General features: G+C 38.3%; 1 protein-coding gene across 2 annotated transcripts in view; it reads right to left on the reverse strand.

Annotated features, from left to right (window-relative positions):
* Window positions 1-23,145, reverse strand: part of LOC136030399 (uncharacterized) — a 224,900-nt gene that overhangs the window by 105,071 nt on the left and 96,684 nt on the right. For both annotated transcript variants that reach the window (XM_065709345.1, XM_065709344.1), the window contains one exon: window positions 18,280-18,440. In XM_065709345.1, coding sequence (XP_065565417.1) covers window positions 18,280-18,440 — 161 coding nt within the window. The remainder of the gene's footprint in view (window positions 1-18,279; window positions 18,441-23,145) is intronic.

Consider the following 23,145-nt stretch of genomic DNA (forward strand, 5'->3'; position numbering starts at 1 on the left):
CCCATTCGTAAGATAAAGATACCTCAATTTTCACGTTTTACAAGATTTCTGGTTTCCCCCTCCAAATCACCCCAATGTCACCAGATCTGGTCGAAATTTTGAATAAGAGCTCTGAAGCACAAGATTCTTCTAAATATCAAATTTCATTAAGATCTGATCACCCGTTCGTAAGTTACAAATACCTCATTTTTTCTAATTTTTCCGAATTACCCCCCCCCCCCAGCTCCCCCAGAGATCAGATCCGGTCTGGTTGTGTCAGCCACGTATTTTGGACTTGAGCTTATTCTTCCCACCAAGTTTCATCCTCATCTCTCCACTCTAAGCCTTTTCCAAGATTTCTGGTCCCCCCCCTCAACTCCCCCAAATGACACTGAATCCGGTCAGAATTTAAAATAAAAGAGCTGAGTTGCGAGGTCCTTCTAAATATGAAATTTCATTAAGATCCAATCACTCCTTCGTAAGTTAAAAATACCTGATGTTTTTAATTTTTCAGAATTAAACCTTCCCCCCCCCAACTCCCCAAAGAGAGCAGATCCGTTCCGGTTGTGTCAATCCCGTATCTAGAGCTTGTGCTTATTTTTCCCACTAAGTTTCATCCCAATCCCTCCACTCTAAGCGTTTTCCAAGATTTTAGGTTTCCCCCTCCAACTCCTCCCAATGTCACCGGATCCAGTCGGATTTAAAATAACAGATATGATGAACTATATCCTTTTAAATATCAAATTTAATTAAGATCTGGTCACCCGTTCGTAAGTTAAAAATACCTCCTTTTTTGTAGTTTTCCGAATTAACCGTCCCCCCCCCCCCCCGCAGATAGTCGAATAGGGAAAATGATTACTTCTAATTTTATCTGGTCTGGTCCCTGATACGCCTGCCAAATTTCATCGTCCTAGCTTATCTGGAAGTGCCTAAACTAGTAAAACCGGGACAGACAGACCGACAGAATTTGCGATCGCTATATGTCACTTGGTTAATACCAAGTGCCATAAAAATTTAAATATTATTCTTAAAACTAAAATTAAAACAGTCAAATAGACTAAAATTAAAACAATCAAAGGGAGAGGCGGTCTTAATGGTGAGCGGGGCTTTGTGCAGCCACCACTGCGCGGGGCCTGACGTCATGATCATAATATAGCGGGAGCAATAATAATGTAGCCTCAATCAGGAGCAATAACAACGCGATTCCTAGAGAACAAAATCACTATAAGAAAGAGTTTCGCCACTGCCCCATCCCCTCCCTAAACGGTAAAAGTCTAAAGGCTACTGCTTCATTTGCATTTTATGGAAAACTATATGTCTTGAACAGTCCTTGGAAGAATTACATAAAAAAAACTAGTTTTTCTAACTGAAAGTAAGGAGCGACATTAAAACTTAAAACGAACAGAAATTACTCCGTATATGAAATGGGTTGTCCCCTCCGCAATCCCTCGCTCTTTATGCTAAAGATTTTAATTGTTTTAAAAAGCAGAATGGTGGTAAAGAGTCAAACTTTAGCGTAAAGAGCGAAGGATTGCGGAGGGGACAACCCATTTCATATACGGAGTAATTTCTGTTCGTTTTAAGTTTTAATGTCGCTCCTTACTTTCAGTTAGAAAAACTAGTTTTTTTTATGTAATTTCTGAACGTTTTTGAATTAATGCATGTTTAATTTTGGCTCTCCACACATAAATTATTAAAATGAAATTTACATTTTAATTCCTTTTTTGGCTAAATGGCTTTCTCTTAGTTCTGATCAGACGATTTTGAGAAATATGGGATGGGGAAGGAGGCCTAGTTTCCATGCAATTTTTCGGTTACACAAAAAGGCAACTATAAATTTTAATTTTTAACGAATTTTTTTATTAGTAAAAAATATACGTAACTTAAGAATTAACTTACGTAACAAACTTTTATATTCTTAAGTTTTTATTATGTATATGAGGGGGTTTGTACCCCCGTTAATACCTCGCTCTGTACACTAAATCGTAAGTTTTGTGCCGATTCTTTAAGAATGACCCCTGAATCAGAAAGGCCGTAGAATAAATAGTTGAAATTACTAAAAATACTATAGCATAAAGAGCAAGGTATTTATCTCCTCCTAAATACCTCGCTCTTTATGCTAAAGTATTTTTAGAACCCCTCATATGCGTAATAATCTCTGTTCGTTTTAAGTTTCAATGGTACTCCTTACTTTCAATTGAAAGAATTTTTCCATGTTTATTTTTTCATTGTTTTTTTTTATAGTAATTTTAGAAAAGCCTGCGCCCTTTTCATTGAATTTCTGTTCCCCCATGACATATTTCTCCAAGGAAAGATCCTCCCACATAGCCCCCTCCCCTCAACCCCACCCCCAAAACCAAAAGAAAACCCTGAAAACCACTGTACACTTCCCAATAACCATTATTATATGTAAACACTGGTCGAAGTTTGTAACTTGCAGCCCCTCCCCCAGGGACTGTGGGGGAGTAAGTCATTCCCAAAGACATAGTTATTATGGTTTTTGACTATGCGGAACAAAATGGCTATCTCAAAATTTTGGTCTGTTGACTTTGGAGAAAAAATGAGCGTGTGAGGGGGCCTAGGTGCCCTCCAATTTTTTTGGTCACTTAAAAAGGACACTAGAACTTTTCATTTCCGTTAGAATGAGCCATCTGACAACATTCTAGGACCACTTGGTCGATACGATGACCCCTGGGGAAAAAAAAAACAAACAAACAAACAAATAAACACGCACCCGTGATTTGTCTTCTGGCAAAAAATACGAAATTCCACATTTTTGTAGATAGGAGCTTGAAAATTGTGCTATAGGGTTCTCTGATACGCTGAATGCGATGGTGTGATTTTCGTTAAGATTCTGTGACTTTTAGGGGGTGTTTTCCCCTATTTTCTAAAATAAGACAAATTTTCTCAGGCTCTTAACTTTTGATGACAAAGACCAAATTTGATGAAACTTATATATTTAAAATCAGCATGAAAATCCGATTCTTTTGATGTATATTTTAGCATCAAATTTCCGTTATTTAGAGTTTCGTTTACTATTGAGCCGGGTCGCTCCTTACTACAGTTCGTTACCACGAACTGTTTGACTAACATAATTAAACTGAACATTTAATATATACTAATATTAATTGCAGAAAGCTCAACTGTTAAATATTTTATTTCACTGTAATTTTATTTTATTTTCAACGTTGTAAGTACCAAAGAAAATGTTTGTAATATAGTTCGTTTTCAGTAAAGCGCAAATGATGCAGTTCGTTACAGTTCGCGGTAACGAACTGTAAGTAAGGAGCGACCTGGCTGAATCGTAGCCAAAACTAAAAAAACATAATTTTGATGCCAAGAGATATATCAAAAAATTTGATTTTTATACTGATTTCAAATACATAGGCCTAAGTTTCATTAAGTTTTGTTGTACCCATCAAAAGTTACGAGCCTGAGAAAATTTGACTTATTTTCAACGTGTCAGAGAACCCTACTATAGAAATTTGAAACTCCTATCTGCAAAAATGTGGAATTTTGTATTTTTTTTTTACCATTAAAATATATCGGATGCGTTTTTATTATTTTTTATTATGTTTTTCCCCTGGGGTGACCGTATCGACCCAGTGGTCCTGAAACCAGAAGAGGGCTCGTTGCGAACGGAAATTAAAAGTTCTAGTGCCCTTTGCAAGTGAACAAAATTTGGAGGACAACTGTACCCCTCTCACACCCTTTTTCCCCCAGAATAATCTGATCAAAACATTTAAATAACCACTGTATTCAGTATAGTTGAAAAATCAAATAATTATGTGTTTAGGTTTAAAACGACACACACAGTCCGTGGAACGAGGCCTGTAAGTTATGAAATTCGTCCATTGTTTACGTATAGTATTTTTATTCCGAAGTATACAGCCATTTTTTTTGGGGGGGGGTCGTCCCTGGGGTGGATTTTTATGGAGAGAATCTTTCTTGAGGAGAAACATTTCAACATTTCTGGGGAGTGAATATTCCAGGGTAAATGTTATACTGGAGGGTTTTGATAGAATTACTAAACGATTTTTTTTTTAATTGTCTTACATTCTCTTTGCTAAATATTTTATGTGGAGATGTTCCAGGTAAATTACTCCAGGGCTTTTTCCCGCGTGTTTTGTTTTCTGGGAAACAATTTCTAAGGAATAGGGCATTTCTGGAGTGATCGAGAAACCGATCAGAGATTAAACTCTCATTCAAATGAACGAATGATAAGGAAGGCTTTTCAGGGTGAATCGTCTGCAAGCAATTTACGGGGAGGTGGGATTCTCAGGGAGGATGGAACTATCTGGAAGGAATTTGAAGGGGGGGGTGCACTTTACATAGGATGAAATTTCCACAGAGGAGTTTCCCATGAGGGGGAAGGGTATATTTCATAGAAGGTGAGCCAGGTTTACCGGCCTTGTCTGAAAAACGAACAGAAATTATTTGATATATTAAGGGCCGCCCCATCGTCAATACCTTGCTCTTTACTCTAAAGTTTAACTATTTACTAAATTGAAGCACGAAGGCCAATTAAATAGAATAGAAAGCTTTTTTGAAAGTGCTAACAGTTTTAGAGTAAAGAGCAAGGTATTGAGGAGGAGGCAGCCATTCATATCCGGAATAAATCTGCCAAAATTTATATACAGTTTTTATTTTCATGTATGGTGAGCCAAATTCGTACCTGCATTAGTTGAAAAACGTTAAGAAACTAATAAAAACCAAGTTTTTAACTGAAAGTAAGGAGCGGCATTAAAACTTAAAACGAACAAAAAATTATTCAGTATATGAAAGGGGCTGTCCCCTCCTCATCGCCTTGCTCTTTACGCAAAGTGATATTTTTTTCAACATTAAAGTTTCGAAGTTCAACATCCTCCTAAATATTCCCCGAAGGTAGTCACAAGTAGTCCTAGTAGCATTTACAAGCAGCCACGGTTGCAGTTGGAAGAAGTCATGTTAACAGTCCCAGCCATTCACAGCAACAATAATAGCAGCAGTAGTAGTGGCCCTGAAAGTTTCAAGTTGCTTTTGTCAGTTCATAAATATTACAGATACCTCTTTTTGATAGCTTGGATACATGTAGTTTCTTTTGATTTAGCTCAACATAACCCTCAACATTTCCTGAAATTTTCCCCCGATACCCTTAGCCTTTTTGAACATACTAGGGATCGAAAATGTTCGCCTTTCCCAGTGATAAACCCTGCATGTAAAAGATGGACAAACTTCATGAATTATGTTACTGGTCCCGGGGGCTGCAGAGGCATGATATCTCAGGAAGCAGAGCTTTTAGACTTTGAGACTATTTCGAATAAAATAGCTTTTGAATGTCTCTATCGGTTTTACGGGGATTATGTAAAAGTGCAAAAGGGGGGCGGCCTGCCCTTTGTTCCTTTTCCACATCTCTCTCAATATGACTTTAAAGTTTCAACTTAATACCCTTAGCCGCTCCTAAGCTATTGCTTTTGGTTCTTTTGACAACTTTCCTGCATATAGCGTGCTTTGATTTGTTTGGCACCCCGTCAACATTTTCTAAAAGATTTACATTAACATCTTTAGCCTTTTGGAGACCCAGGATCAATATACCTCCTTTTCACAATAACCATCCTTGTATATAAATAATGGATTACTTAGATAATTTACAACAATTGCCTCAGGGACTATGGGGATTACGCCATCCCTGGAGGTATAGTTATTTGACTTTTCGACTACTTGAAGAAGATGGCTATTCCAAAATTTTGATAGGATATCTTTGGAAAGAATATGACTAAAAAGAAAAGGGGGATTGGTTGCCCTCTGACCACTTTTTAACATCCTTCTCAACATACTCTGAAAATTTAAACTTAAAAATTCAGCTGTTCTTGTGATATGCAACATCTTTTTGATAAAGGGGGTGTACATACTATCCTTAGGTTTAGTTCAACATGCCCCTCAACATTCCCCGATGTTTCCCATTAATACCCTTAGCTTTTTCGAAAACAACTAAAATATTCGTCCGTACTTTCCTTAATGATAAATCCTGCATGTAAAAAGGCCAACTGCAGAATTTACAACCTTTGCCCTTGGGGCTCTGAGGGGCATTACAGTCCCGGATGCATAGCTACTAGAGCTTTTGACTGTTTTGAACAAAATCACTTTTTCAAAATTTTAAGCAGTGATGAGAGAAGGGAGAATCTAAAAAGGGCATAATGGGCTGGTTGCCTTCCAATAGCTCTTCACAATCACACTCAACATCCCCTAAAAATGTCAACTTAATTTCCTCAACCGTTCCTTAGATATTGATGATACGTCCTTCTAACAACCAGCCCAAACACAGTGTGTTTTATTGTGTTCAGCATCCATATCCCAGCTGTGGGGGTTATGTCTTCCCCATAGGCATAGTTGTTGAAGCTTTCGACTATTTTTAACAAAATTTCTACTTCTAAATTTTGATTGGAAGTTTTGAATGAAGGGTGAATAAAAAAAAGGCATAGGAGTGGGGTGGCTGCCCATAACCACTTTTTAATTTCAACAGCCCCTGCAGTAGAGAGGTGTTTAAGTTTTGCAGCAGCTATATGTGCTACTCTTCTCTTCTTCACCGTTTATCACGGAGATGTTCAACGGCTATTCACTCAAGATTTAATTCCACACACCTGGGTCTTATGCAATACTCTAGTGTATCTGCAATGGTAAAGTACACCTGTTTGTTACGTAATAGGACTTGTTATGGCTAAGGGCCTGATAGTTAAGCGGAAAATCCCCAATCGTAACTGAAAACAACACATATGTGGTGGTTAGGTAATGACGGTTCATACGTGGCGGCACACACGTGGGTGTTACGTAATGACGGCACATACGTGAGTATTACGTAATGACAACGCAAACTTGGGGTGTTGCATAATATTTTGAGAATGTTTTTGTTCTTCACGATTTCATTTTTCTTTCAAGGTGTTTTATTCTTCAAAGTGTTTTTTCCCTTGAGATTTCATTTTCTTCAAAAAAATTTTCAAGATTTCATTTTTTCTCAAGGCATTTTTTATTAGTTAACCCTTATATTCCAAAAAATTTTGTCCATTTTAGGAAGAATCGAAGGAGATTTTCCCCCAATGGAACTGTGCTCTAGATAGCTGGACCAAGAAGCAATTTACGTTATTTTGATTCAAGGATTACTTTCTACATGATAAGCTGTTTCATCGCTTGTTGAATTCATTAAAGATAATGTAATCTGGCATGCCTTGATTTGGTTCAAGAACCTTCATAATCCAACTAGAAAAAAGGCTTTCACTGTCACTTGGTTTACGTGAGACTTGTTTTGGTCAACTTACCTCAGGGCCATAAACATTAGATATTTCCTGACACGTGATCTAGACAACACTTTGATTTTTATTCTCAAATGGCCATATAAGACATAGACTTTTTATTGTAAATAAAAATTTTATTAATTAAAAATCATTAGAAATCTTTGAAATCACAGAAAAAGCAGTTAAAACTCAACAAACGGAAAAACAAAACGTGAAAAGCAGATAGAGGATAAAATATAAGCAAAACAGTGGGAACCCTAGCAACCAATTCCAGGGGAGAGGGGGATTGTTATTAAAGGTGAATTTAAACCATATGAAGAGATATTTTTTAGAGGTTTTAATACATATGCCTCATTTGTTTGAACAAAAACTATGCATTCCTGATTGCCAAGCATCACAAACATTATAAAGCAATGAAATCACGGAAAAAGGTGATTAAAACTCAACAACGGAAAAAAAACATGAAAAAAACTGATAAACGATAAAAAAATAAGCAAAAAAGCGCGAATTAATGAAAGTTGGAAACACTAGCAACAGATTGGAGGGGGGGGGTATTCTTAGAAGTGAATTCAAGCCATTTTAAGAAACATTTTGAGAGGTTTTAGTGTAAATGCCTCAATTCTTTGAACCAAGACAATACATTCCTGGTTGAAAAGCACAAATCTGAATATTATTCTTCTTCGTATTTCGCATAATCTTCTTAAAGATAAATTTAAACCACATTAAGATATATTTTTGAGAGCTTTTAGCGAAAATACCCCATTTCTTTGACTAGGTGTTAGATTTCAGTCCCTTTCCACCAAAAAGCCTTTTCACAGTCGTACCATAGTTTTTAGCCACAGAACGTGTTAGTCCAAGGTAATTTACAGCACCGTGGCCTATTATGGATGGCAAATGGCCTGCTGGCATCTACTGAGCATCATTTTAAGGCATTTTTCAAATATTATAACGATAAAAATCATACTTTAAACCCATTGGTTCGTGTTTTCTCAAGCGACCCTCTCGTGGTACACCGAGTCAATTCACGCCACCCGGCACACATAAGACATTTTTCAGGCATTTTTTCGTTAACATTAGAACCGATCGTTTAAACTTAGAGAAAAATTAACAATAGAGTTTTTTCTGATGATTGGTGGCAATTGACCACAGAGAGGCACAATATACCCAAAGATGACACCCCTGGTGTGAACACACAAAATGAAACCACATAGTAAAGCAAACACACAGAGAGAAGGCAAACACACAGTCAAACTCATAGGCACTGTGAGAGTGCGACAAGGAGGGAAACCAAAAACAAAGAAAGTTTTCTCAATAGAAAACGAAACCCACAAACGAAGAAACAAGACACACTTTTTTGTATTCGTTTCAAGATGCGTCATAAATTTTGAAATTCCTAGTGCAAGGAGGGCAACCAGGAACAAAGAACGTTTCTCGCTAGCAAAAGAAACACGCAAACAAAGAAAAACAGATCCTTTTTTGCTTTCGTTTCAACATGGGTCATAAATATTCAATTTCTTAGTATAAGGTGAACAACCAGGAACAAATAACGTTTTCTCGCTAGTAAATGAAACACGCAAAGGAAGTAAGAGACCCTCACTGCTTTCGTGTAGGTATGAGTCATAAATATTAAATTTCTTACAAAAAGGAGAGTAACCAGGAACGAAGAACGCTATCTCATTAGTAAAGAAAACACGGCAGTACACAGAGTCAGAGACACAAAAACACAATGACAGGCACGGAGATATGCAAACAGACACTCAGTCACACTGGCATGGTGGTAGAGAGACAAAAACACCAAAATAAGCACAAAGTCAGACACACAAGCAAACAGAGGCAGGCACAGAGACATACTGACAAACTCTCAATCACACAGGCACAGTAGAAGGGAAAAAAGACATAAACACAGAAAAGCTCAGTCACACAGACGCGGTGGGAGAGAGACAAAAACACACAAAAGCAGAAAGTCTGACACATGAACACACAAAGACAGGCACAGAGACATGCAGACAGATGATAATTCACATAGGCACGGTGGGAGAAAGACAAAAAAAACACACACACACAAATACAAAGTCAGACATAGAAACACGCAAAGACAGGCACAGAGACATACAAATAGACACTCGGTCACACAGGCACGGTGGGACAGAGACAGAAAACACACAAAAACACAAACTCAGCCACAAACACACACAGACAGGCAAAGAGACAAACAAACAGAAGCTATGTCACACAGATATGGTGGGAGAGAGACAAATAACACACTCAAAAGCACAAAGTCAGACGCACAAACACACAAAGACAGGTGCAGAGACATACAAACAGATACTCAGTAACACATGCACGGGTAGAGAGAGACAAAAAAACATACAAAAATGCAAAGTCAGACATACAAACACGAAAAGACAGACAGAGAGACATGCAATGAGACGATCAGTCAAACTGGCACAAAGGGAGAGAGACATGAGACACACACAGAAACACACAGTCGGACACACAAACACACAAAGATAAACAGAGAGACATGCAAACATACGTTCAGTCACACAGGTACAGAGGGAGAGAGACAATAAAACACACACAAAGTCAGACAGACAAACACATAATGACAGGCACGGAGACATACAAACAGACGCTCAGTCAGACAGACAGGTGGGAGAGAGACATAAAAACACACACAAAAACACACAGGCAGACTTAGAGACACATAAAGACAGGCAGAGAGACATGCAAACACACACTCAGACACACAAGCATAGAGAGAGACAATAACTCATACAAAGAAACATAATCAGACACACAAACACATTAAGACAGACACATAGACAAGTAAACAGCCGCTTAGACACACAAGAATGATGAGAGAGAGAGACAAAAACACACACAAAAACACACAAGAGTCAAACCCACAAACAAAAAGTGACGCTCAAAGACACAGGCACAAAGAGAGAAAGACAAATAAACACACAGAGTCAGACCCATAAGCACACAAACACAAAGACGGACACAGAGACATGCAAAAAACCGCAAATACACAAGCACGGTGAGAGAGAGACAAAATACAACCACAAAAATAAACACACATTGTCAGGCACACAAACAAACAAATATACACTTTAGCACTAAAAGTATTAATCCCACAGCTTGAGCACCTGCAACCATCCTATAACTAACCCAGGTACCTGCAACTAAAGTGTCGAACCCCTGGGTAGCTACAGCAGACCTGTTGAAAAGCTAGAAAAACACTTTGATTCACATAGATACTTCATGAAAACTCAGACCGTTTTTTAAAGATTCACCTTTTTTCTTGCATGATACTAGGTTAGTTGACCTAACCTACAAAGGGTAGGTTAAGTTAGGTTAGATGGTGCACCATCTAACCTAACATATTCTAACCGACCATGGGTAGATTAGGTGTGCCTGACTTTGTGTATTTTTTTTTCTCTCTCCTAGCGTGCCTGTGTGACTGAGCATCTTTTTGCATGTCCCTGTGACTGTCTTTGTGTGTTGGTGCGTCTGACTTTGTGTTTGTGTGTGTGTCTTTCGTCTCTCTCCCACCATGTCTGTATGACTGAGTGTCTGTTTGCATGTCTCTCTGTCTGTCTTTCTGTTTGAGTGTCTGTCTTTGTGTTTTTGTGTGTTTTTCTCTCTCTCACTGCGTTCTTGTGGGACGGAGTGTCTGTTTGCATGTCTTTGTGCTTGTCTTTGCATTTTTTTTTGTCTCTCTCCCACCGTGTCTCTGTGACTGAAGGTCTCTTGCATGTCTCTGTGCCTGTATTTTTGTGTCTGACTTTGTGTTTCAGCGGATGTTTTTGTTTCTCGCCCACCGTGCCTGTTTGACTGAGCATCTGTTTGCATGCCTCTATGTCTGTCTATGTGTGTTTGTGCGTCTGACTTTGTGTTTTTGTATATGTTTTTTGTCTCTCTCCCACCAAGTCAGTGTGACTGAGCGTCTGTTTGCATGTCTCTGTGCCTTTTATAGGCATTTTTGTGTCTGACTTCATGATTTGAGTGTGTTTTGTCTCTATCCCCCCGTGCCCGTGTGACTTAGCGTCTGTTGGGATGTCTCCGTGTCTGTCTTTGTGTGTTTGTGTGGCTGACTTTGTGTTTTTTTTTGTTTTTTTTGTCTCTCTTTCTCCCATCATGCCTGAGTGACTTGGCGTTTGTTTGCATGTCTCTTTGCCTGTCCTTGTTTGTCTGATTTGTGTTTTTATGTGTCTTCTTTGTCTCTCTTCCATCGTGCCTGTGCCTGTGTGTCTAATTGTCAGTTTGAATATCTCAGTACCAGTGTTAGCGTGTTTGTACATCTGAATTTGTTTTTTTTTGTGAGTTTTTTAGTCTCTGTGCCTGTCTTTGTGCGTTTGTATGTCTGACTTCGTGTTTTGTCTCTCCTCCACCGTGTCTCTGTGACTGTGTGTCTGTTTGCAAGTCTCTGCGCCTGTCTTTGTGTATTTGTATATCTCATTTTGTGTTTTTTGTGAGTACTATGTCACTTTCCTGCGCCGCGCCTGTGTGACTGAGCGTCTGTTTGCATGGCTCGGTCTTTATGTGTTTGTGTCTGACTTCGCGTTTTTTGTCTTTTGTCTCTCTCCCACCGTGCCTGTGTGAATGAGTGTCTGTTTGCATGTCCCTGTTCTCGTCTTTCTTCGTTTGTTTCCCACTTTCTTTTTTTGTGTGTGTTTTTGTCTTTCTACCACAGTGTCTGTTTGACTGAGCGTCTGTTTGCATATCTCTGACTGCCTTTGTGTTTTTGTGTGTCTAACTTCGTATTTGTGTGTGTAAGTTTTTGTCTCCCTCTCACCGTGTCTAGGTGACCGAGCGTCTGCTTACATGTCTCTTTGCCTGTTTTTGTGTGTTTTTTTGTTTGAATTTTCGCTATTGTGGGTGTCTTCATCTCTCTCCAACTGTGTACGTGAGTGTCCGTTTGCATGTCTCTCTGCCTATTTTTGTGAGTTTGTGGGTCGGACTCTGTGTTTTTCTCTCTCTCACCACACTTGTGACGCTGAGCGTCTATTTGGATAAATAGCTGGTTGCTTTAGTGTGTTTATGTCTTTGACTTTTGTTTTTGAGTGTGTATTTTGTCTCTCTCCCACCGTTACTGTGTGACTGAGTGTCTGTTTGCCTGTCTTTGTGTGTTTAGTGGTCTGATCTTGTGTTTTTGTGTGTGTTTTTTGTCTCTCTCCCACCGTGACTGTGTGACTGAGCGTCACTTTTCATGCCTCTGTGCCTGTCTTTGTGTGTCTGACTTTGTGTTTCTGTGTGTTTTTCTTCTCTCTCTCACCGTTTCGATGTAACTGAGCGTCTGATTGCATGTCTGTGTGTCTGTCATTGTGTGTTTATGTGTCTAGCTCCTTGTATTTGTGTGTATTTTTCCCTTCCACCATGTCTCTGTGACTTAGCGACTGTTTGCATGTCTCTGTGCCTGTCTATGCGTGCTTGTTTGTGTGATTTTGTGTTTTTGTGTGTTTTTTCATCTCTCCAATTGTGTTTATGTAACTGAGCGTCTGTTTGCATGTAACTCTGCCTGTCTTTGTGTGTTTGTGCGACTGACATTTTGCTTTTGTGTGTGTTTTTTGTCTCTCTTCCACCGTTTCTGTGTGCTGAGCGTCAGTTTGCATGTCGTTGGGCCCGTCCGTCTGTGTTTGTGTGTCGGATTTTGTGTTTTTGTGTGTGTTTTATGTCTCTCTCTCGCCATACCTTTGTGACTGGAAGTCTGTTTGCATGTTTCTGTGTTTGTAGGTGTGACTTTGTGTTTTCATGTATTTTTTGTCTTTCTCCCACCATGCATGCTTGACAGAGCGTCTGTTTGCATGTCTCTGTGTGTCTGACTTAGTTTTTTTGTGTTTGTTTTTGTTTCTCTCCCACTCTTTATGTGTGACTGAGCGTCTGTTTACATTTCTCTATGCCTGTCTTTGTGTGTTTGACTACGTGTTTCTGTGTGTGATTTTTGTCTCACTCATCGATCAAAATGGGGTTTTTAAAGGCCAAATGAAAATACTGAAGAAAACACAGAAAGCAAATATTTCGAGAGAACAACCGCCTCTCTTCTTCAGCGCCAAAAAAAAATAATACGATCAAGAAAAAAACAAAAACCAAAAAACAAACGCGGAGAGTACAACAAAACCAATGAAAAAAAAACCACCAAAACATTAAATAAAATTCAATAAAAGACCAAAAATTAAAAGAATTAAAATCAAAATCCAAGCAAACATGAACTGGCATCGACGGATACTAACGAACAACTGAGAAACAAAAGGAAAAATTCATTCACTAAAACAAACGAAGCAGCAATTGAGTAAGTCGGAAAACTAGGTCACCTGATTTCTGATTTTAACCATTGCATTTCTTGCGGATACCCTTTGAGACCTAACGGGTTGATCGTCTCTGTCTATCTCTGTGCCTGTCTATCTGTGTTTGTGTGTCCGACTGTGTGTTTTTCTGTGTGTTTTTGTCTCTCTCCCATCGTGTCTTTGTGAATGAGCATCTGTTTGCATGTCTCTGTGCCTATCTTTGTGGGTCTGGGTGTCTAACCTTCTGTTTTTGTGTGTGTTTTTTGTCTATCGCCCACCATGCTTGTGTGATTAAACGTCTGTTTGCATGTCTCTGTGTCTGTGTCCGTGCGTTTGTGTGTCTGACTTTGTGTTTTTATAATTGTTCTTTGTCTCTCTCCTACTGAGTTTGTGTGACTGAGCGTCTCTTTGCATGTCTCTGATGTCTTTGTGTGTTTGTGTGTCTGACTGTGTTTCTGATTGTTCTTTTGTCTCTTTCCCACCGTGTCTGTGTGATTTAAAGTCTGTTTGCACGTCTCCGTGCCTGTCTTTGTGTGTTTGTATGTCTAATTGTGTTTTGTGTGTGTTTTTGTGTGATTGAACGTCTGTTTGCATGTCTCTGCGTCTGTCCTTGTGTGTGTGTCTGACTCTGAGTGTTTGCGTGTTCCATTTACTAGCGAGAAAATCTTCTTTGTTCCGGGTTACTCTCTTTTTAATAAGAAAGTTAATATTTATTACTCATATTAAAACGAAAGCAAAAATTGTCTCTTTTTTCTTCGTTTTCGTGTTTCGTTTACTAGCGAGAACGTTCTTTGTTCCTGATCCTGACCGAATCCTGATCCGAATCTTGAACCGAATGCAAAAAATTTATAAATTTTCTTTGTTCGCTTGTTTCATTTGCTAGCGAGATAACATTCTTTGTTCCTAGTTGCCCTCCTTGTAGTAGGAATTTTAAAATTTATGACCCATCTTGTACCAAATGCAAAAATTTTTCTTAATTTTCTTCGTTTGCTTGTTTCATTTGCTAGCGAGATAACGTTCTTTGTTCCTGGTCGTCCTCCTTGTCACTCTGTCATCGTGCATGTGTGTCTGACTGTGTTTTTGCCTGTCTCTGTGTGTGTTTGAGTGTGTGTTTGCCTGCCCCTATGTTTGTATTTGTATTCACACCAGGCGTGTGTACATTGTGCCACTCTGGCGTCAACTGTCACAATTTTCCTCTAATTTTAAACGCTCGATTCTAGTGTAAACGAATATTTGTCAAAAATGCCTGAAAAATGTCTTACGTGTGACAATGCACGCCAGAGGATGCTGTGTGCAAGGCATTGAATGTCAAAGGGATGCCACAGGCCAGCCATATTGTGTCACGATGGCGTGAACTGATATGGTGTACAACAAGAGGGTGGCTTGAGAAAAGACGAACTGGTGGACTTAAAGCATGATTTTTAGCACGAAAATATTTAATAAATGCCTTAGAAGTGATGAGGGTGCTGTTTGCCATCCGTAGTTTGCGACAATAGCGTGAATGGTCATGGGGGCCTCACGTGGGGGGTACACTGCTAAAACATAAATCAATGGATTTAAAGCATAATTTTTATCAAGAAAATGTCTGAGAATGGCTTCAGGATGATTAGAGGTGCCAGAGGGTGCCGTCTACCATCCACTGTATGCTACATTGGCGTTAATTGCCTTGGACGTTCTACAGCTTAAAGTTAAGGTGGGGTGTGAAAGATTTTTTTCGGTGGAGGTGGATTTAAATCTAACACCTAGTCAAAGAAACGGGGCACTTTCATTAAAAGCTCTCAGCAATATTTCTTAATGTGGCTTAAATTTACCTCTAACGAGATTATGCGAAATACGAAGAAAAATATTATTCAAATGTGTGCTTTTCAAATGTGTGTCTTGGCTCAAAGAAACGAGGTATTTTCACTAAAACCTCTCAGAAATGTCTCTTAATATGGCTTAAATTCACCTCTAATAATAGTCCTCCCTCCCCCATGGAATTAGTTGCTAGGGTTCCTGTCTTTCTTTAATTTACGCTTTTTTGCTTATATTTTATCCTTTATCAGCTTTTTTCACGTTTTATTTTTCCGTTGTTGAGTTTTTTTGTTTTTTTGTGATTTTATGGCGTGATTGGGACATGGCGTGATAGGGGGATGGTTGCCCTCTGAGATGACTTTGAATCTTGAAAAGGGCAGTAAAACTTTTGATTTTAATGCAAAGGCGCCCCCTCCAAATTTTTCACTGCCACCCTTCCATAAAAACCTTATATTAACAATGAGCAACTTGCATTACTTACAGTCATTGCCCTGGGGCTGGGGGAATGTCCAACCCATAAACATAGTTATTTGATCTTTGGACTATTTTGCACGAAACAGCTTTCCCAAAATTTCTACCAGAAGCATTTGGGGAAAACACGGCGTGGGGGGATGGTGCTGGCTGCCCACTGAGATGACTTTTGACCGGTAAAAAGGGCACTAAAACTTCTGTTTTGCAAACGATTGAGCCCCGTCTGAACTTAATCAAACAGTTCGTGATCGCAAACTTTAAGTAAGAAGCGACGCAGTTCAATAGTAAACGGAAATTTGACACCAACAGATGCATCAAAAGAATCAGATTTTTATGCTGATTTCAAACATGTAGTTCCATTAAGTTTAGGTTACCCATCAAAGATTACGACACTGAGAAAATCTGCACTATTTTTAAAAAAAGGGGGAAACACCACAAAAATTCATAAAATCTTACTGAAAATCACACCATCAGATTCAGCGTACCAGAGAACCCTTTTGTAGAGGTTTCAAGCTTCTATCTAAATAAATGTTGAATTTTGTATTTTCTACCAGAAGAAACATCACAGATGCGTGGTTATTATTAATTTTTTTTTCAGGGGTAATCGTCCTATAATATCGTGAGAGGCTCATTCAAATAGAAATTAAAGTTCTAGTGTACTTTTTAAGGGGTCAAAAAGATTGGAGGGCAACTAGGCCCCCATCCCTTTTTCCATGCCTTTTTTGCCAGAAGAAAGATCATAGATACGTGTTTGTTTATTGTTGTTGTTTTTTTTTTCATGGGAGGTCGTATTGATATGACCCGAGGGATCATATCAACCCTTGAGAGAGGGATCATTTAAACAGATATTAAGAGTTCTAGAGCCCTTTTCAAATGACCAAAAAATTTAACGGCAAATAACCCCCCTCCCATGCCCTTTTTTTTCTCCAATGACATCCGATCAAAGTATTGAGATAGCCACTTGACTTAGCAGAGTTGAAAAGTTAAGTAACTATAACTTTGGGAATGACATAACCCCTCAGCCCTTTAGAAGAGACATGTGAGCTATGCAATTTGTCCATTGTCAACATATAGTATTTGTTATTGGTAAATTTTCGGAATTTGTTATTGTTTTCGAGGGGGAGGGGGAATTTTACGCAACAAGGGGATTTTAAACGAGGAGAATTTTCATGAGGATTAACTTTTTGGGGAAAATATTTCACAGAGGGGGTAGGGAATATCCCGGGATGATTTGATAAACAATGAGAAATTAAATAAGAAACAAGTTTTTCCGACTAAAGGTAAGAAGCATCATTGAAACTAAAACTAAATTTTTTTTCCGTATATGAGCGGGGCTGCCTCTCATCTACCACTCGCTCCTTATGCTAATGTTTGGCTTTTTTCCGATTCTTGAAGTCAGCATCAGCTGTAGAAGTTGTGTTAAGCACAATGATTTAATCGATCCCCTGTTTCAGATGTTTAGTAAAATACCCTAACAAATTAACTTCCCTGTTATCTCCATTCGGATAGAATACTGATATTTTCTCAGAAAAATTTTTCTCATAAAAACCTGAGTTTTTCTTGCAAAAAAGGTTGTGTAGATGGCGAGCAGAAATACCTCTGTAATATAGAAGATAAGTGCTGTCCGGTGCCAGAGGTAGTCACAAAACTTGATTTTGAACTACAGAGATGAACTCTAATAGAACACATTTAATGTGAATGTGAAATTCTCTCAAGACTCTAAAAAAAATTCAAAAAAATACTCCCTTTTAGAACTACTTTTTAAAAAGAACACATTACGGATTACTCTTAATGCTGCTCATAGAAACTTTTATGTTTTTGATTTAAATAATAAGTTTTCCCGACGTAAAATCGGACTGCCGAACGAAAATTTACCGGTTAATAACTTACCTAAAAGTTGCAAGAGAGAACCAAAGGAAAATTGTACTTTAAATAACAAAAAAACAACTCAAATCTTATGACAAAACGGTTTGAGGGCCCTGGACATCACTAATGAAACCCCACAGCTCATTAAAGAATCCTTTACGAAACCCTGACTGAAATAAGCTAACTTATTGTGAAGTAATTAAACAAATAATTGTCGTACCTGAAGTTTTCTTCTGTGGTTGTTGACTGACGACGGAGTCTGCTAGCCTCATACATAGTACTGTCACTATCTGGTGAGAGATGAGGTCTCGAGTCTCTTCGACCTCGTTTGCCGAACGAAATAATATGTTAAATAATACATTTTCCCGAAATTAAATCAGACTGCCGAAAGAAAATTTACATGTTAATACTTACCTTAAAGTTGCAAGAGAGAACCAAAAGAAAAATTGTACTTTAAATAACAAAAAAAAACTCAAATCTTATGTCAAAACGGTTTGAGGGGCCCTAGACATCGCTAATGAAACCCCATATCTCATTAAAGAATCCTTTACAAAACCCTGATTAAATTAAACTTACTTATTGTGAAGTAATTAAACAAAGAATTGTCGTACCTGAAGTTTTCTTCTGTGGTTGTTGACTGACGACGGAGTCTGCTACCCTCATACATAGCACTATCACTATCTGGTGAGAGATGAGGTCTCGAGTCTCTTCGACCTCGTTTGCCTGATAGCTCTTCTGCAGCCGAGTCAGGACTGAGTGAGTCTCGCCTCACCTTTTATGAAACAATTGTCGTTGTTATTGGAAACAAAAGCAAGAATCATAACAAATATAGATAATGGCACTTTAATAAGATATTAGATACTTTAACATTAACTTTAACGGAGTGAGACGAGAAAACAATCTAATTTAAAGCGGGTCTCATTTAATTACTATTTGGAAAGAATGTCAAAGAGATAATTATGTTGATAAAGCAACTAGCGAATTCAATAAATATCCTAAGTGAAGAATAAGAACTATATCGAATTGACTTCGGAGCAATCGAAAGGGTAGTGTTAAGGAGTTAGCAACTGCATTTGGTCCTAGTGCACCCCCTATGGGCCTGATCGGGCCTTATATAACAGAAATTGTCATTCTTGTACCGGCAGAATAAAGATTTTTTACTTACCAATGAATTACATCTGGCGGTCTGTCTTTAATGTAGATAAAACTGTTTATTTTGTATGCAGTGTTGAATTGTTGTTCTGAGCGTAAAACAACAATTGACCCCGTGTCTTTTTTGTTTTTGTTTTTTTGCAACAGTCATCTATATATCTATCTATCTATCTGTCATCATAATACTAAAAAAAGAAGTGATGGGGGGGGATTAAAATTCAGTTGTCTAAGGGATTTTCCAGTTGGATTTTTCTTGGTCTAAAAATTAAAGAAGTGTGGGCTGGTACCCAGCAATAGACTCGTCTTTCCCAAACTAATTTCTGAACATGACAATTTTATTCCTTTAAATAAATTGATGAAAAGTTTTCTAAGGTGGAAATAAAACTTTTATTTTGTATTTGTTGTTGATTTGTTTTTGTTTTTTTAAATAGTATCAATTCCTTACTAAGTAAACAAATCTATATTCCACCGGTACAAGAAAAACAATTTCAAATATCAATTTGATTTATCAAAAGGTGGATCAGCAGCATAATGTAGATCAGGAGAATCAATCTGTGAGTGAGCGTAAATTACCCTACTGACCTTCCCTTTGAGAACAGCTTAGTAAATTGTTTTTGACAATTTTTCGAGACTATAGAAATACGAGATACGGTCTTTAGGAGTGACAGCGATGATGTAACGAACTCTTTTTTAAGCATAAAACCATTAAAAACTTATGATTCATTCAGGACGTCTTTCTTTGACGCATCTATGAACAGTCGAACCACTCGAAGGCCAATGAAACTAAGTGTATAAAACACATAGTGGATAAAACTAAAAAAAAAATCGTATTAAGTTAATACTTAACTTAATATTAACTTAAGAACTTAATATTAAACAGCAAATTTTCCTATGACTTTCATTTCATATTCTGTATTAGATCCTTATTATAGAAAAATAATTGTGTAGATATTTAATTTTGGAAACAGGAGCCTCCATCCCTTAGTTATTCAACTCAGCCAAGAGTTTGCACAATGTATGCCCAGCTTTGAGAGCCTCCAAATCTACATCCTTTTGTCTACAAGTTTATATCCAGTTCTATAGGCTTGCCCGCGCCTTGATGCATTTGAAAAGATTTAGAACTCAGCCCGATAGTCCCGACTTCAGCAAGGTCTCCAAGGTTCAAGGTCGTCATAAGCATTGGATTCTTTTTATGTCTAGTTGCACAAATTTGTGCCAATAAGAAGCACTACTTTGATCCCGAACCTTACTTCAACCCAATATTTCCAGCTTTGGCGAGTGTCAAACAATTTAAAAATTATTTATTAAATATATTTTGATTTCGACCTTTCATGCTCCTATAGTAGCCATAGATCTATTGCAAGCAAGCTTAGAAACCGTTAAATGCCAAATTTTGGTGGAAGATAATGAATGAATGAACTTTATTACCCGTAAAAGTATAAAAAACACAAAGAACGGAGTATTATAAATAAACAAAAACAAAAACGATAAACAGCGAAGAAAAAAAAAATTCAAACTAACAAAAGACAACATCGACTAATTAACCAGTATCAATATGGAAAAAAGGCTGCAGAGGGTCATAAACGTGAATGAAGTTGATAGTCGTTTTACATAAATCATCACTGGAAGACCGAATCCGAGAAGGCACATCAATTAAACCAAATCGAGCAATTATTTTTTTGTTTCGGTGTCATCTAGGAAGCCGGAGGAGGAATTTGCAATATTTGAAATAAGCCGTACGTAGAGTATGTCGATCTTTCTTACGAAACAGATGAGCCATGCCTGATAAAAACAAAAGCACAGGGGCGAAATAAGAGTTATAAATCATGCACAAACCATTGCGGTTGTAACGGCTTTTGTTTGGAGATAATTTTTCCGTAAGCGACGCGTAGGTTTTTGACGGCTTGATTCACTAGGGATGAACAGGTAGAGGAAAGTGTTGGGCCGAAACACAGACCAAGCCAACTAACTAAAGAAGAACATGGTAGAACTGCAGTCCCAGTAACGAATGGAGTGACCGCATAAGGGCTATTAAAACAAATAAACTCGCATTTAGACGCATTAACTGACAGTCCAATCTTAGATAGTTCATTGGTTAATATAGTAAAATTAGAAAGCAATCCACGGCGAGTCCGGGCAACAAGAAGAACGTCATCTGCATATGCAATAGAAGACAAACCAGTATTACCCTAAAAAACAGAACTTTTAAGGGGACGCAGGCACGATGCAAGCACGCATTTAAATATACTAGGAGACAATACGGCACCTTGCCGAACTCCCTTATTAATTTTTACCGGGTCAGATATTTGGCCATTCCAGGTAACTTGAATTTTAGACTTTGAATACCAAGAAGACAATAAACTTACGGAAGGATTAACACCTGAAGACGCAAGGGAAAATAGAGCCTGAGAGTGCACAATATTGTCGAAAGCTCCAGAAATATCAACAGTAAGACAGTATAAAGACATTTTAGCTTTTACGGCATCTTTCATGAGTCGGCTTAAAACATGATGTGCATGGGAGCAACCGAAACTTTTCCGAAAACCAAATTGAAAAGGCGTAAAATCACAATTCGACTCAATTTCTGGTAGTAACAAATGTTCAAGCAACCTACTTAAGAAACACGAAACTATAATGGGACGATAATTCACACATGACATGGGTTCCTTGCCTCGCTTTTGAATAGACGTTACACGGCCACAAAGGAAACTATCAGGAACAAGCGACTGTGCTAAGCAAGACTGGAAAATTATTTGTAGATGGTTAAGTAGAGCAGGACAATCATAAGCAAAAAATCGGTAAGAAAGGCCGTCACCATCAAGGCTATTTGAACGCTTAATTTTTCTTAAAGCCCGGCGAATTTCAGATATTGCTACAGGCTTGACATGAGCCTGCAGGAGACGGTATGGTAAAAGCGGTTTAAGCAACTTATAATAAAAAGACTGAAGAAAACTGTTAAATACACTGAACACACGCTTATAATGATCAACAAAATTAGCTAGCTGGAGACCAGATAGGGTAGATGGGGAACATTTCTAATTATTAATAACCTTATTCCAGGAGGCCTTATCGGTGGGCCCTGGCCATGCATTCAAGCGTGCCCTCTTCAAACTGGCCTTATATTCGAGTTTACACTTTTGTTTCACAAAGAAAACAGCTCCGGAAGATGGTCGGTCACATGATATCCACATACGTAGCCAAAATTTGGCTTTTTGCTTAGCACGTTTTACTTCAGGATCAACGTTCCAATTAGGCTTTCTTGTACCAATCCTAACTTTTTCCACAGGCACTGCAGCTTTGGAAGCTGATTTAAGGCAATGAACGATTTGACAATAATAGAAATTTAGGTCAACTCTACTTGAAGGCGAAGAAACTGACGTTTGCAGCAGATGATATGGCACTTTTATGGTCGACAGTAAAGCAGTTAGCGTAGCAAGGTATAGTGGGACAATAGCACGATCCCAATTCAACTTCGTATGCCACTTCGGCTGAGCCAAAAGTATTTTGCCAGATAGCTCACAGGACAAATTACAGCTAAGAATAAGGTGATTGTCATCAATCTTCTCTTCGTCCACCCTGACAATCGATGATATTAAGCTGGAACTGGAAGAGATCACGTGATCCAGGTTTGATTTTGAACAGCCCCTGTTATGAGTATACGTGAATGGGAGGCTCTTAACTGCGACGTGATATATGCTAGGAAGTGATTCTAGCAAGAGGATTGATCTATCGGAGGTACCAAGAATGTCACAGTTAAGGTCACCAGCTAAAACCCAATTTAGGTCTTTCAAACGTAGACTTTCCAGTAGAGACTTTAAACTGGAGCAACATTTAGCGAAAGATGTGAACGATGCAATAGAACGTCGATCGCAAGGTAAGTAAACGTTTATAAAGGCGGTACTGTCACATTGAATCGCTAAGATGTTATCATCACAATGAATCACAGAGGGCTTTGATGGGGAAGGGAAAAAAATTGCTAGGCCACCGGAAGGGCGGCCTCTAGTTTTCTTGGCCTCTTGCGAAAAAAAATGGTGGACAGAAGATCGCTTCAGGCTAGAAACGTTTGATTTGGTCAAAAAATGTTCTTGCAAGAACACTATGTCATGGACTAATAATTTATTAATTAACAAGTCTTTGTCTTTTGTGCCGTTAATATTAAGAGAAGCAAAACTGAAAATAGTGGCTTGGTTCATTTTGGAGCAGAGTTCAGAGCGCGTTTTATCACTGGGCAATTCATACTATAGGAAACATGAGCTTCGCCGCAGTTGGCACATTTCGGAGCCTCTAAGCAAGGATTGTCTTTAGTATTGGAATGGCATCCAGAA

The sequence above is a fragment of the Artemia franciscana genome, chromosome 8, assembly GCF_032884065.1.
Source record: "Artemia franciscana chromosome 8, ASM3288406v1, whole genome shotgun sequence".
NCBI classification, from domain to species: domain Eukaryota; kingdom Metazoa; phylum Arthropoda; class Branchiopoda; order Anostraca; family Artemiidae; genus Artemia; species Artemia franciscana.